The sequence below is a fragment of the Mycteria americana genome, chromosome 8 (genome assembly GCF_035582795.1).
Source record: "Mycteria americana isolate JAX WOST 10 ecotype Jacksonville Zoo and Gardens chromosome 8, USCA_MyAme_1.0, whole genome shotgun sequence".
Lineage (NCBI taxonomy): Eukaryota > Metazoa > Chordata > Aves > Ciconiiformes > Ciconiidae > Mycteria > Mycteria americana.
In genome coordinates, this window is record NC_134372.1 from 27264261 (window position 1) to 27276747 (window position 12487).

The 12487-nt window shown below is 51.4% G+C and overlaps 1 protein-coding gene across 3 annotated transcripts; it reads left to right on the plus strand.

Moving 5' to 3' along the window:
* The first annotated feature begins 6737 nt into the window (after positions 1 to 6737).
* Positions 6738 to 12124, plus strand: LOC142413813 (C-signal-like). Of its 3 annotated transcripts, none has more exons than XM_075510349.1 (6): positions 6738 to 6907; positions 9044 to 9095; positions 9894 to 10135; positions 10495 to 10653; positions 10957 to 11067; positions 11797 to 12122. In XM_075510349.1, exons 1-6 carry the CDS (start codon positions 6761 to 6763, stop codon positions 11908 to 11910), a joined length of 825 nt encoding a protein of 274 aa, XP_075366464.1. In that variant the 5' UTR covers positions 6738 to 6760; the 3' UTR covers positions 11911 to 12122. The 3 variants fall into 3 exon arrangements, with proteins under 3 accessions (XP_075366464.1, XP_075366465.1, XP_075366466.1); XM_075510350.1 differs by having other exon boundaries at positions 9945 to 10135; positions 11797 to 12118; XM_075510351.1 differs by lacking the exon at positions 10957 to 11067 and having other exon boundaries at positions 11797 to 12124.
* The last annotated feature ends 363 nt before the right edge of the window (positions 12125 to 12487 follow it).

Here is a 12487-nt window from a genome sequence, read left to right on the forward strand (position 1 = left end):
ACAGGTGAGTGGTTTTTGTCAAAACAGCACAGACCACATCTAGATCTGGACGTCATGCCTTCGAGAAATATACTCATTGACAGCAATCAGTTCTTTCCCAGATACGTTAAAAATTAATTGAATGTATATAAAGCATGTTCCAAAAGGCATATTTACCAAATAGTAGTGTTTTAATGACATTTTTTCAAGTAGAGGCATGCCACAAATCACAGAGGAAAACTTCTCCGATTTCTTTTTGCTAGGCTCCTAGGGTTGAAATATCATCACCATATACCTGTTTGAGAGAGAACTGAATTTTGCACATCTCATCTCAGCATCTGAGCATGAGATACTAAATCCCTCTGATACGCCTGCTCTGCCAGCCGGACCTGGCATGCATGTCTCTCCCCAGCCCTAAGGGGCTTTGTAATTCCCCCTGTACCCTGGAACACGCAGGTTGGTGACAGCACCAGCTTTTCCTCTTCTCCTGTAGCAAGCTTTGTCAGCAGATGTTCATTTGCTTTCACATCCTCTGAGTAAAATTTACCATTTTGTTTGCTTGGTGTAAATCCCGAGATAAAGGCCAGAGCACATGACAGAAAGGCACACAAACACACTGTGCTTTCTGGCACAGCAAATGAAAAATAATCTTTGTTGGCAGGCGATAGCCAATGTTTCGCCTTCTGGACCTTGTGGAAGATGTTCCCTGCTAATGTATTTGTTTAGTTCCTCTGCTGTTATTCATAAGACATTGCATACAGTACAATACCAGCACATTAAGCATTTACACATTTCATTCACTTAGTAAGACAACCTCATGACAACCAAGACTGGAGGTCTCTTCTACTGCCTGCAGCTTTTCTTTCATAGCAATGCCCTTTTTTGTGGCCCCATGGTTCTTTCTGCACCAGCATTCCATGAACTAACGGTTGCTTTGATGGCGATCTAGCACTGTGCTGTCCAGCTTCTAGGTGAGATATTCCTCTGGGGGAACATGACAGCAGCAATTGGCTCCTGCCCTCTTGTGCATCTGCAGCTTGCATTTGGGAGCTGATCACAGATCTTCCCTCTTCCCCCTTCCTCTCCCCTGCCAAGTCTCAGTCTCTCCTTAAGCTCCACGTGTTTCATTCTTTTACCCATTTTCTTTCCTGAGGCCAGTCAGACCTTACTCTGCTTTTCTAATTCTCCACATTGGGCTGAGACTTCTTTTGTCTAATGAATTCTTGCTGCATATCAACAGTACAAATCTCCGTGTCTTCCAGCTGTCTGTCTCAGACTGATCTCTCACTGAGGACCCTGACAATTCTCCCCACCTCAGCACACCTCCCAGATCGCAGGACTGGCTTTCAGGCTCTGTTAGGTCATTTCAATAGCCTTTTCTATATTTTCACTTTTTAATGACCACAGACCACAACTCTACTTGCCGATACATGCCATTTGCATGAGAGCTCTGCTCCTCCAAACAGGCTTCCATGGTTTTCTTCTTCTAGGTGGAGGATGAGGCCATCACCCACAGTCTGTTAGAAACCTCCACAGTGCCTCAGAACCAGACAGCATCAGAAACAAAAAATTTAACCTTTTAAAATCTCCTATTTTTTCCTCTGTCATCACATTTTTGTAGCCTTCCACTGTTTTGGAGTCATAACTTCATAACATTAACCTTGCTCTGGGGCCCCATGCTGCATCATTGATCATTAGAGTTTAAACAGTGCTGCTGCTTTAGGAGTCAGAGTCCAACCTGGCGCGAAGAGGCAGAGGAAAAAGCAACCAGCCTTACCTGGCTCACCACCCAGCCTCTTCACAAGTGCTGCTGCTGTCCCCAGGCCTCTGGAAGGGACCTCAGACCAGCTCCTGAGAAGGGATTCGGATAGTTCATTTGCTCTGAAACGTTCTTGCATGGTCTAAACCTTAAGCTGAGCATTAAGGTGCTTCTGTACACCCCTCTCCCATAACCCCTCAGACAGCCATATTTCATATGTGGATGCTTTCCATCTCCCCAAGCTAGGAAGAGTCAGAGCCAGTTTTCCAAGACACAGTCACACCTCCTCCTCTATCAGTTGCTGAAAGTTGCACAAAGGGCAATGACAGGGCTGCTTACAGAAGTATTGAGAAATACGCTTTTCTTTGCTAGCCAGGAGAATGGGTGTGTGGCACAATTATCTTTAGTACATTTAATCTACCCTGTAAGTAAGAATAAACTTGCTACTATTTATCAAGCCTATTTGCTCCACGATGTATTCAGGGCTGTTTTGGCCATGTCATCACATATTAGTCACTTGCTTGATGAACCAATAGATACTGATGAATGAACTGCTAATCAAGGTGTGGGGTGAGACCTACCCAGCCCTGTAACTGTTTGAAGCTGGGCAGGTCATGTCCACCTGCCCTGACTCATTTTCTTTTTGGCTGAAGAGGACTAGTGACACCCCATTGTGAAGGGATCGTGCAGGGACTAACGGTGAGAGCCTGACCTTAAATGCAGCTCCCAAAGTGAGGAGGTCCCAAGTAAGGCTTCTCATGGTCCTTTTTCATAGCTTTGCTGTTTTCCCAACAGACCGATCCAGGTTACACCTGCATTATATCAGATCTGGCCTTGAGCCCAGGAACCCAAACCACTGGCAGCCGGGAAAGCAGATGCAAAGCACTCAGGACCCTGGCATAGCAAATGGTGTCTTAACATGAGACGAAACCAAGGCTGAGGCAGGTTTCCAAGCAGCCTCTGCCCAGTGCAGAGGACAGCTACAGGAACTGCTGGGTTTCTTAAGATCCAGATGAATCTGTGGGGAACCATAAGTGGCAACTTGTGGCTTCCTCAGGCAGGGAGTAAAGACATTCCTCCTTTTCCAAGCTTATGGTGAGTTCTCTGGTCCAGACTCCAGAAAATCCTGCCAAAGCCCCTGAGCCAGGGGTTTGCTTAGAAGCAAAGCATTTCTGAAGACCTCAAACTAGCTCATTGGAAATGGCAGGCACAGAGGCTTAGATGGAAGCTGGGCTGGATGATTAGTGCTGACAGGAGTCGAACACAATGCCAAGAGAGGCACAAAGTGCAGAAAACACCTTCACTCCCCACATTCATGCACCAGACCCAGGGACAAGTGGGTAGAGCAGGATGGGGGGACTCTCTACTTGTGGGAGAGAGCACAGAGGAGTCAGTTTTCCTTCAATGCTGCTGGTCTTGGGCAGGGTGAAGGGGCACAGCCACCTCCTGCCCAGAACAGCCGTCCCCATCACAGCTGAGCTGGTGGTGGAAGCCAGCTCAAGCCCCACTGCACTGCTGATCAGGCAGTGGGATGAGAGGGGAAGGACAAACAACTGAGCCTTCTGCTTTCCCTTCCAACCTGATGGTTTGAAAAATGTTGACCAATGTACTTTTCATAGTCCAAGTACAGACAGAGCACAACTGATTTAGATTGAGTTTCAGAGCGCATGAGCTTGATTCAGTTGCCCAAAGACAGACACTGGCTCAATGACTATGGAATTCTTGTAAGGTACTGGACTGTACTGGTCCTGTTTTAGGACTGTCAGGAAAGGTACACAGAGAAAGCATGGAGACAGAGGCTTCCCTGCAAAGTCTCTGTCTATTAGCATCTCTCTAACACTAAGAGATGCACAACAAGCTCTGGCTAGGTCCCTGCACACTGGTTTCACAGGAACTGACTTCTCATTGCAAGGAAGGAGAAACAAAAGCAAAGGTGGTTTGGGTGCTGTCGACTCTGCCCTAGGCTTCCAGAGGCCACACACCCATGTTCCCTGCAGGACTGCCCCCACACAGCCTGAGAAGTGTCCTGGACACAACTGCCATCTGGCCTAATGCTTAGGGTTGAGTGGTATTGAGGATAATGGGACAGCTCACTGCAACTGCAGAGCCTTGAATCCCTGCAGAGACCTCAGCAAAGGAGATTTTTTCCAAGTAAATCTTTCCCAGAAGAGGATTTAAAATGCTCAGACTCTCCATGCAACCTCACTTGGGCCACAGTGTTTGGACCCAGGGTCACCTAGGGGACTCAAACTGGGTTCAGAAGCACTTTTATGGGGACATTCCTCTCATGAGAGCAGTCAAAAGACCTCAGCTACCTGGGTGCCGCATTGCTGGCAGCTCTGACAATTGATCATGGGGACAGAGCCACATTGCCAGGGCCCACAGGGACACTGCAGGTCCCCACTGGCCTCTTTTCTGCCACCTTCTGGGGGCAGTTATCTGGCTGGGTTATCCTTCCTTCTTCAGCACGATGCCCTGAAGAGGGACCTCAGAACCACCAAGCAGGACAAATTTGCTTTCTCACTATTATATTTGCTAACAGGGATGCCTGAGAATGGGCTTTCATACGTGACACGGAGATATGCCCCATCTCAGTAACACTAAGGAACAGGCTAAATGTCCAGCTTGCGAATGGCTTGGTTTGACATCCATGTGTAGGAGTGAGAGAAGGAGGCAGGACTTTACCTGATAGGTGGATACAGTGCTGGGAAAAAACCCAACTTCTTTCCAGCCCATCTTCTTTGCTAAAGCCAAAACATATGTCCCTCCTCCTAAAACTGCATTACCCCACCAGCTGCTCCATGATGAGAACCCAGCCTCTCAACTGGTAGGACCTGGACATTCAACTGACACCCTAAGAACCACACCAATATAAGACACAGGAAAAATTCTTAAGCCTGCAGTGGGACTTGTTCCTCTGTATGGAACATCTCAGCTTCATGTCCTGTTTCTGAGGGATGCAGCAGGATGGGACATTAGTTGTGAGGGTCAGGTGGACCATGCCAGGGACTGTTGCTTGGAGAGGTGGCTCTCACAGTGGGCAGTGGTGAGTTTTTAGAGACACCAAAGCTGTGTCCGCAGGACACCAGTGCCCACGAAGGTTAGGTGGGGGCTGAGGGCAGCATGGCAGCAAACAGGTGGAACATGCTCATATTTATACACTCAGGTGCTCCAAAAGTCAGTAATATCAGAATCAGGCTTTACCAGGCAGCAGGAAGTTACCGAGGCCTGTTGTAGAGAAACTAAAGCACTTGGGTAACCTTTTGTTGTTGTTTGTTCCATTTCTTTTCATTACCTTCTGGAAGCCTCACAACATTTAACTAACAAGGTTTTAAAAAAAGTGATAATCCCCTATTTTGTACATGGGGAACTGAAGCATTAAAAGTGGGTCAAGCAATGTCCATACTGGGAAATATCCAATTACAAATGTTTAGAGCTTGTCTTTTTTCACAGTTCACATTTATATTCAGAACAGGCTCCTACTGACTTCAGCTGTGGCTGCACATTAACTGTTTCTACACAGCAGATCACAGGAGATCCCCATTTCCAGGGCTTTTTGAAGCAAGCACCTAGAAAGAACTGGTTAACGTAATTTGCCTGCAGCATGCAGGATCTGTGTGGAATAGGTGGCCAAAAACCCATTCCTCAGTGTGGTTCACCATGATTGTTTGTACCCCTCTGTCCTCATTTGCTATGTATCTGCCAATCTTTGCAACAGATGGAGCAGCACTTCTGGTGACAAGTGACCTAATTGATGGCCTGAGCACAGAATGAGGCAGAAAAAGGGGAATGGAACCTTTAATTCAAATATATGCTATGAGGAGGGTTTCTGCTTCTTAGCATTTATTAGCATAATCAAAGATTTATTCCTAGTAAATTCCAATTTCTGTATCACTGTTCAAAACAAAAAGGTTCTCAAAGCATTTTTACATCCCAAGGCAAACTTGGGAGCAGTGGCACAACCATGTAGTTGAGCTGCAGTGGAGCAGGATAAAGTTAGCACAAATCACCTGATGCTATCACCAGATTAATACAATATCATTATTTATTTTCTAATGTATTTATTGGTATCAGAGGTGTTCTGTCCCGTGTTTGTCAAACAAAGATGAAAATAAGCAACAGAAATAATGATGCTTATATAAATCAGAGTTGCTCAGTTGTTACTTCATTGTTGAGCTCCTGGTTGTGCACTCACCATAATGGTATTTTAATGTTCTTTGTGCATCTGGTTATCCACACAATAATTGAAAATAAAACATCAACACCTACCTCCAGGCTGGCAGCAGAGTTGGTACATGCAGGTCCCCTCCAGACACAGTCCTCCAGCTGATGCTGATGGTGTCTTTTCTGTTTTTCCTTTCGCCTCACACCCCATTTTCCCATCCCTAGCTGCCACCAAACCTTTTCCTTGCTCTACTTTTCCATGCCTTTGGTCCAGCTGTTGAACCAGGTACCTGACACTCATCAACAAAAACAAGAAAAATCCCCCCAAACACCTGAATCCCCAAACTGCAGCCTACTTACCCAATTTATCGTGTCTGATCATCATGGAGAGAGCCAAATGAGGTGCATTTCTGGAGAGGCAATAAAGAGCATCTGTGAAAGATTTGGTGTACCTCCCTGATAAATTGGGTCAACGCTGGGATTTGGGTGGTTCCCCCCCCCCATCTAGGGGAAAAATCGCATTGCTGTGCCAAAGGTGCTGAAGACACCACCCCAGAAATGCTGTGAGCCTTCTCCCCTGCACCCCAGCCTTGGGAAGAGACGGGGGTCCCCTCTAACCCCCCCAGAGCATCGCTCCGGGAGCCGTCACTCCTACCCGCAGGGATGCCGGAGCAGGCGGGGACCCCGGGATGGTGATGTCGTTGGTGTGTTTGTACTGAATATTAGATGGATATTAGATGGAAAGGAAAAAATCACACACACCCCCCGGCCGTTGGGACAACTCCCTCCCGGCCAGCCCGGGGCCGGGGAGGCGGTGCCGGGCCGGTCCCGCCCCGCTGGGGGCCGGGGAAGGCGGCAATGGCGGCGGTGCGGGCGCGCACGGTGCTGCTGACCGGCTCCAACCGCGGCATCGGGCTGGAGCTGGTGAAGCAGCTGCTGGGGGCACCGCGACCGCCCGCCTGGATCTTCGCGACCTGCCGGGACCCCGAGGGGCCGCGGGCCCAGGTCAGTGCGGGGCGGGGGGGGTCGGAGCAGGCAAGGGGGGTGTCGGCAGCACCCTTGGGTGCAGGCAGATGTGATTCGTTACACGCTCGGTTAGCTTCACCGGCGTGAAAAAAGCATTGCGGTCGCAGAGGACCTTGTGTTTGCACCGCACTCTGCCCGGAGTGAAAGTCCTCCGAAGGTTCACTGTGCAGCGGGCGAAGAATAAGCCATGCCACCCTTAAAACCATTCTGCTGGGCTATTTGAGGCTGCATTGGCTGTGCCCCAGCCGGCCCTCCTGTGCCAAGGTTGAGCTGGTGTGAATTGCAGCGATGCTGCTCTGGCCAGTTCTGCAATATGTTACTGGTCTCTGCAAGATCTGGGGGTTCGTTAACTGGTGGAGCCTGAAAGCTGCTGTGAGATTGTCCTTCCCTTGCTTTTCACTTCACTAAAATTGGAGAGACTCACATGTGTTGCTTCAGCAGGAAATCCCAGGAGCAAAGCATCACCGTGTTTCCAGCTTTCCTTAGGCCCAGCTTTGGTTTTCCTCTGCTTACTGTGACCAATTGAAATACCAGCGGGGAGACATTTGCTCTGATACTCTGGCTCTAGCTGATTTGTTTGCTGCATCTTCTCGCAGCTTGGCTGTGTGCAGAGATCACTCCTTAGGAAGTCCTTGAGATGTTCTTCATGTGCTTGCTGCCTGGCTCAGGAGTGATGACAGTGCAGTGAGAATCCACCCTGCTGCCAGCCCAGGGGTGCCCAGCTCCTGCTGCTGCTGGTGCCCAAGCTGGCTGAGACAAAGCTAGCTCAGGTCTCTTAATTTTTGCCCTGTTCTTCCCCCCACAACTTGCTGGGCTCGGGCAATGATGAGATCAGAGGACTTTTTGCAGGGCTGGCTGGACTGGAGCCAGTTTCCCACAGGTGGTCCATGCGCATTGCTCTCAACCATGGGATGCTTCTCTAAGCATTGTCTAGCTGGGGTAGGGTGAGGGCAGCATCTTCATGGTGTTGCTGCTGAAGTCCGTGACCACAGGAGACTGTGGACAGAGTGACTCTCTGTCAGGCTGCTGCCACCGGAGGACCCACATCGTTCCTCCTGCCCCTTTGTGCCTGGATCAGGTGTCAGGGTGGGTGAGGCTGGACTTACGCTGGGGTGGTGCAAAGCTGTAGAGGCTAGCAGCTGGGCAAAACAGGGGAGGAGAAACGTCTGTTGGCCATCACAAACAATTTAGATGGATTTTCCATCACTTCCTGTGCCCAGGGGGATGTGGGAACATGGGGCCTGGTGGGGAAGCCCAGAGGTAACTGAAGGTGGACCACAGCCAGTGCCAGCAGCTCTCCCACTCCACGTTGGTAGGACGAGTCCCAGGGGAAGTGTCCCTTCACAAGAAGCCACCAATTTGAGTTTCCCCTGTAGCATTCTCTGTGGGCTTGTTTGTAAGAGGTTTTTAGTTCTAAAAGTAATAGTTTTGGACACATTGAATATGGTGTTTTGGTTTCTGTCATCTAAAACCTGCTATAGTTGAAGAAAGCTCAGAGCAAAGAGCTGCTAGGAACCGTAAAGTTGAAAGTTTTAGCTTTTATCCATTTTGGCTTTTGAATCCTCTGTGTTTGGTGAAAATAATGAATAAAAATGTGCAAAGTGCTTCATTTCACTTGAGTGGGTGAGACATAGTGTCCAGAGCAGAGTGGATCCTGGGATTGGGCTATATGGATCCAGATGTGACTTCCCCAAATGTCAAGTCTGATGTTGGCACTCATAGCCATTCTTCCTCCATCTCACTTCCAGCAGCATCTGGGAGACACTCCTGGCTGTATCCTTGGCCAGTTTGCATCATTTCCTGGGTGAGCTGGTCCTTAATAGTTTGCCCTCATCCTTTGCTGTGGCTCTGGCTGGGTTGTGCACATAGACCCTTTGGGAGAGGGGCCATACTATCTCTCAGTTGTGGCTGTGTTGTGCTCTGAGCACATGCATGTTGCTTTGTGGAGCCTAGAAGAAGCCTGAGAACCTAGGCAGGTCCCCAGTCCAGCCATTCACAAGCACTGAGTAACATCTGGAAGATGTTTCCCTCAGGGTGGACCATTGCTGGTGCCCCAGGATGATGCTTGGCATTGACTTTGCCTCGTGCTGATTGTTTCCATGTCTCTTTTTGTAGGAGCTGAGAGATCTGGCATCCAAACACCCAAACCTGATTCTTGTGAAGCTGGGTAGGTGCGCTCTGCCTCTGAGCTGGTAAATTTGTGGCTGCCAGCCACACTTGCCCTGTTTCTCCTTCCCTCCCTCCCTGCCTTCAGGCTCTACATGGGTATCCAGTTCTTCAGTTCTGCTTCGAGTCCTGCTGCCAAAAGCCCAGCTTCTCCAGCCCCAGTACCCTGTTCCCTGGAGCCTCCATGGCCACAGGACTAGGAGGTTCTTGAGACCCATCCTGGGTGGCCTCTAGCTCCCCCAGCTGAGTGGCCGCATCCTTGCTCTGCCACGCAGCTGAGCTGCCTTGATCCCAAGTCCTGGGCCAGACCAGGAGGGCTTCCGGAGGAAGGCAGTTCCCGTGGAAATGCTGTACAATCGGCCCAGAGCCCGGGCAGGAGCTGTAGGACCTTGCAGAGCCATCCCGCAGCAGGTCCCAGCACAGCCCCCGTGGGGACTGTCCCCCCAAGACTGCCCTGGGTTCTCCAGAGCTTGCTCAGGCATGGACTTTGTCCACTGACAGGAGGCTGTGGCTGCCGGTGCCTGACACAGCATGGGAGTCACAGCAGTGCTTTGCTACCATGGGGCTGTCACCAGAGCGGCTTTGCCCGGTGGGCTGCCCCAGGGCAGGGTCCTTCAGCTGCTGGTAGTGGGGCACCCTGTGCAATGCAGAGGAGGCAGTTTTGGGATGAGTTGGGGCTTGTGGGTGCTGGGGTGCTCTGAGCCGGTTGCACAGCACCATCTGGTGCCCACAGATGGAAGGCCACACAGGTCGAGATGCATAGCTTTTGCTCAGCATCTTAACCTCCCTCTTCTCCCAGGCCCCCTGGGCGGACGCCATGGCTTTCAAACCCTGTTCTCTTCCACTGCAGATGTTGCGAATCCCTCGGCTATTACTGATGCAGCGAAGATCGTGGAGGGGAAGCTGAACGGCACAGGCTTGAACCTGCTAATAAACAATGCTGGCATCTACACCCCAGCATCATCGCTGGAGAGTGTAGACGCTGAAGAGATGATAAGGACATACAAGACCAATGCGGTGGGACCAATGCTGATGGCCCAGGTAGGGATGAAGCTCTGGGGATGGAGTTCACCATGGAGGAGGAATTTAGCCCAGCTTGAGGGTAGCCCAGGCTGCCTGTGGTCACGATGGAGATCTCAGAGTGCTTTGCCAGGTTTCATGGGGCTGCAGGAAGGAGGGGGCAGTGCTAGGGCTGTGCTCGCAGCCCAAGCCCTCTGTAGCCCCCCTGCGTTGTGCTGGGCTAACTGGGAGCAGGTAGGGCCACTGCAGCAAAAAAACTGGGCTCTCTTGGCTTCCTGCTGTTCCTCCTCATCCTCCCTGCCATAGGCAGGCTGGTTTGCAGTTGCCCTGAGTGGGGCTGGCTCGAGGCACAGGTGTCACACAAGGTTGCTTCTCCCCAGGCATTCCTGCCCCTGTTGAAGAAGGCTGCCCAGGAGAGCACCGAAGAGGGACTGAGTTGCAGCAAGGCAGCCATCATCAACATCTCCACTATCATGGGGTCCATCGACAAAACTCCCGAGTCCTTCTTCAAGCCTGTCATCTCCTACCGCTGCAGCAAGGTATGGAGACTGGGGACCTGCCCACGTTCGTGAGCTCAGTGGAAGTTAGAACTGCCCTTTGCCAGGCCTGATCTCAGGGCAGCACCTGAGATTGCAAGATGGAGGCACTTATCCATGCTGATCACTGCCCGAGTTCCCTGGGCATCTCTCCATGCGCAGCTGCTGCCCACCTAGGGGACACACACACTATCTCTTGAAGACCTGGCATTGCTTTTTGTCCCTCACCGTGAGGCAGCAATTGGAGGGGAGCCTGGTGCATGGAACTTTCTACTGCCCATGGCTGATGCTTCCTTCCTTCCCCAGGCTGCCCTCAACATGCTTACCAAGTGCCAGGCTCTGACCTACGGGGAAGCCGGGATCCTCTGTGTGGCACTTCACCCCGGCTGGGTGAAAACCGACATGGGCAGCCAGGAGGTGGGTTTCGGCTGAGCAGGTCAAGGTGGGGACCCATGGGTGGAGATGCAAGCCTGCAAACTTGCAGTGGCAAGGGAGATGCCTCGAGTGGCTGGGATGGCTCTCTGGAGGAGGCATCCATGTGAGAATAAGTTGCCTTTCAGGCTGCAAGTTGCCTGCATCTGTGTTGGGCCACTGCAGAACATGTGCATGCTGCCTGGGAAATAGCATCAGCCCATGTCCGTGGTGAGCAGGAGACCTGTTCAGGGGGAAAAGGCTTTGGGTAGCCTGGAGATGTACAGAGAACCTGAATCCAACAGAGCAGGGAGGAGAGGAGCAGCACCATCCCATCCTGTGCCCCCTTCCTCGAAGAGCTGCAGGTCCATGAGGTCTCCACTCATCCTGCAGGATCCCTGTTTTGGGGTGGGGGTGGTCCCTGCAGCCCTGGAGTTTTGAGAAGTCTGCACATAGCATCCTGCTTCCAGCAGGTATCTTTTATGTGTCCTATTGGTTTAAGCCTGTAGCTGGCTTCCCAGCCCAAGCCACCTCCATCCAGGCCATCACTGAGCATGCCCATACCCAACCATCCTCCCATGTAATGGACCCATCCCACCTCCTGTGGCTCTACTCGTTCCGGGTGGAAGGAGCCTTGAGCCTTGCTGCCGACATGCATGAGCTGAGCAGGTGCCAGTGGATGGCTGGAAATGACGATGGGGTCTCAGTCCTGCTCCTCACTTGTGCCCGTTGCAGGCTGACCTGACAGTAGACACAAGTGTGCGGGGGCTGCTGTCTGTACTGCCGACCCTCTCTGAGAAACACAGCGGGACCCTGCTCAACTGGGAAGGTAAAGCTATTCCTTGGTGACCACTCTCTGTCCCTGTGAGGGACCCTGCAGTGCCAGGTGACTCTCTGGGTGCCCTGGAGCACTGGGATGCTCAGCCCTCTGTGGTCTGCAAGGGACCTACTTGAGACTCCACCACTGGGCGTGCAGGGCAGCCTGTGATCCCTACCTTCATGTTGCTAATAAATAAAGTCAGTTAGTGCATGTGCCTTCTCCCAGCTGCAATGCCTCCACCGAGACTGTCTCTGCCCTGGCCTGGAGCTGGCCCCTGCAAAAAATTCTGAATCCTCTGTGCATTATAGCAGTTATAGCAGTCTGCCTGCCTTGCCTTCGGCTGCTCTGAGCTGAAGGAAGGCCCCAGGGGGCATGTAACCAGCCCAAAGCCCTGCTGTCCTCCCTGGCTGCTGAATGTGCCCAGGTCTGCTTGATCTCTGCCATGCTTCCACCCAAAGCATGGTGTCTTTACTGCAGACTTCTTGGGGGACTTTGTGCTGGACAGTGTCCTTGGGAGCAGCCTTGGGGCTGGGATGGGAGGACCAGTAGCACCACAGTCCAGTTCCACGGTCCCAGGCCAGACCTTCTCAGTGGATCCCCAACTGG

Coding starts and splice junctions, on each gene's coding strand:
- LOC142413813 (XM_075510349.1), top strand. CDS start 6,761: ATGGCGGCGGTGCGGGCGCGCACGGTGCTGCTGACCGGCTCCAACCGC. Junction 9,096..9,893: donor CCTGATTCTTGTGAAGCTGG/GTAGGTGCGCTC, acceptor CTCTTCTCCCAG/GCCCCCTGGGCGGACGCCAT. Junction 10,654..10,956: donor TCTCCTACCGCTGCAGCAAG/GTATGGAGACTG, acceptor TTCCTTCCCCAG/GCTGCCCTCAACATGCTTAC.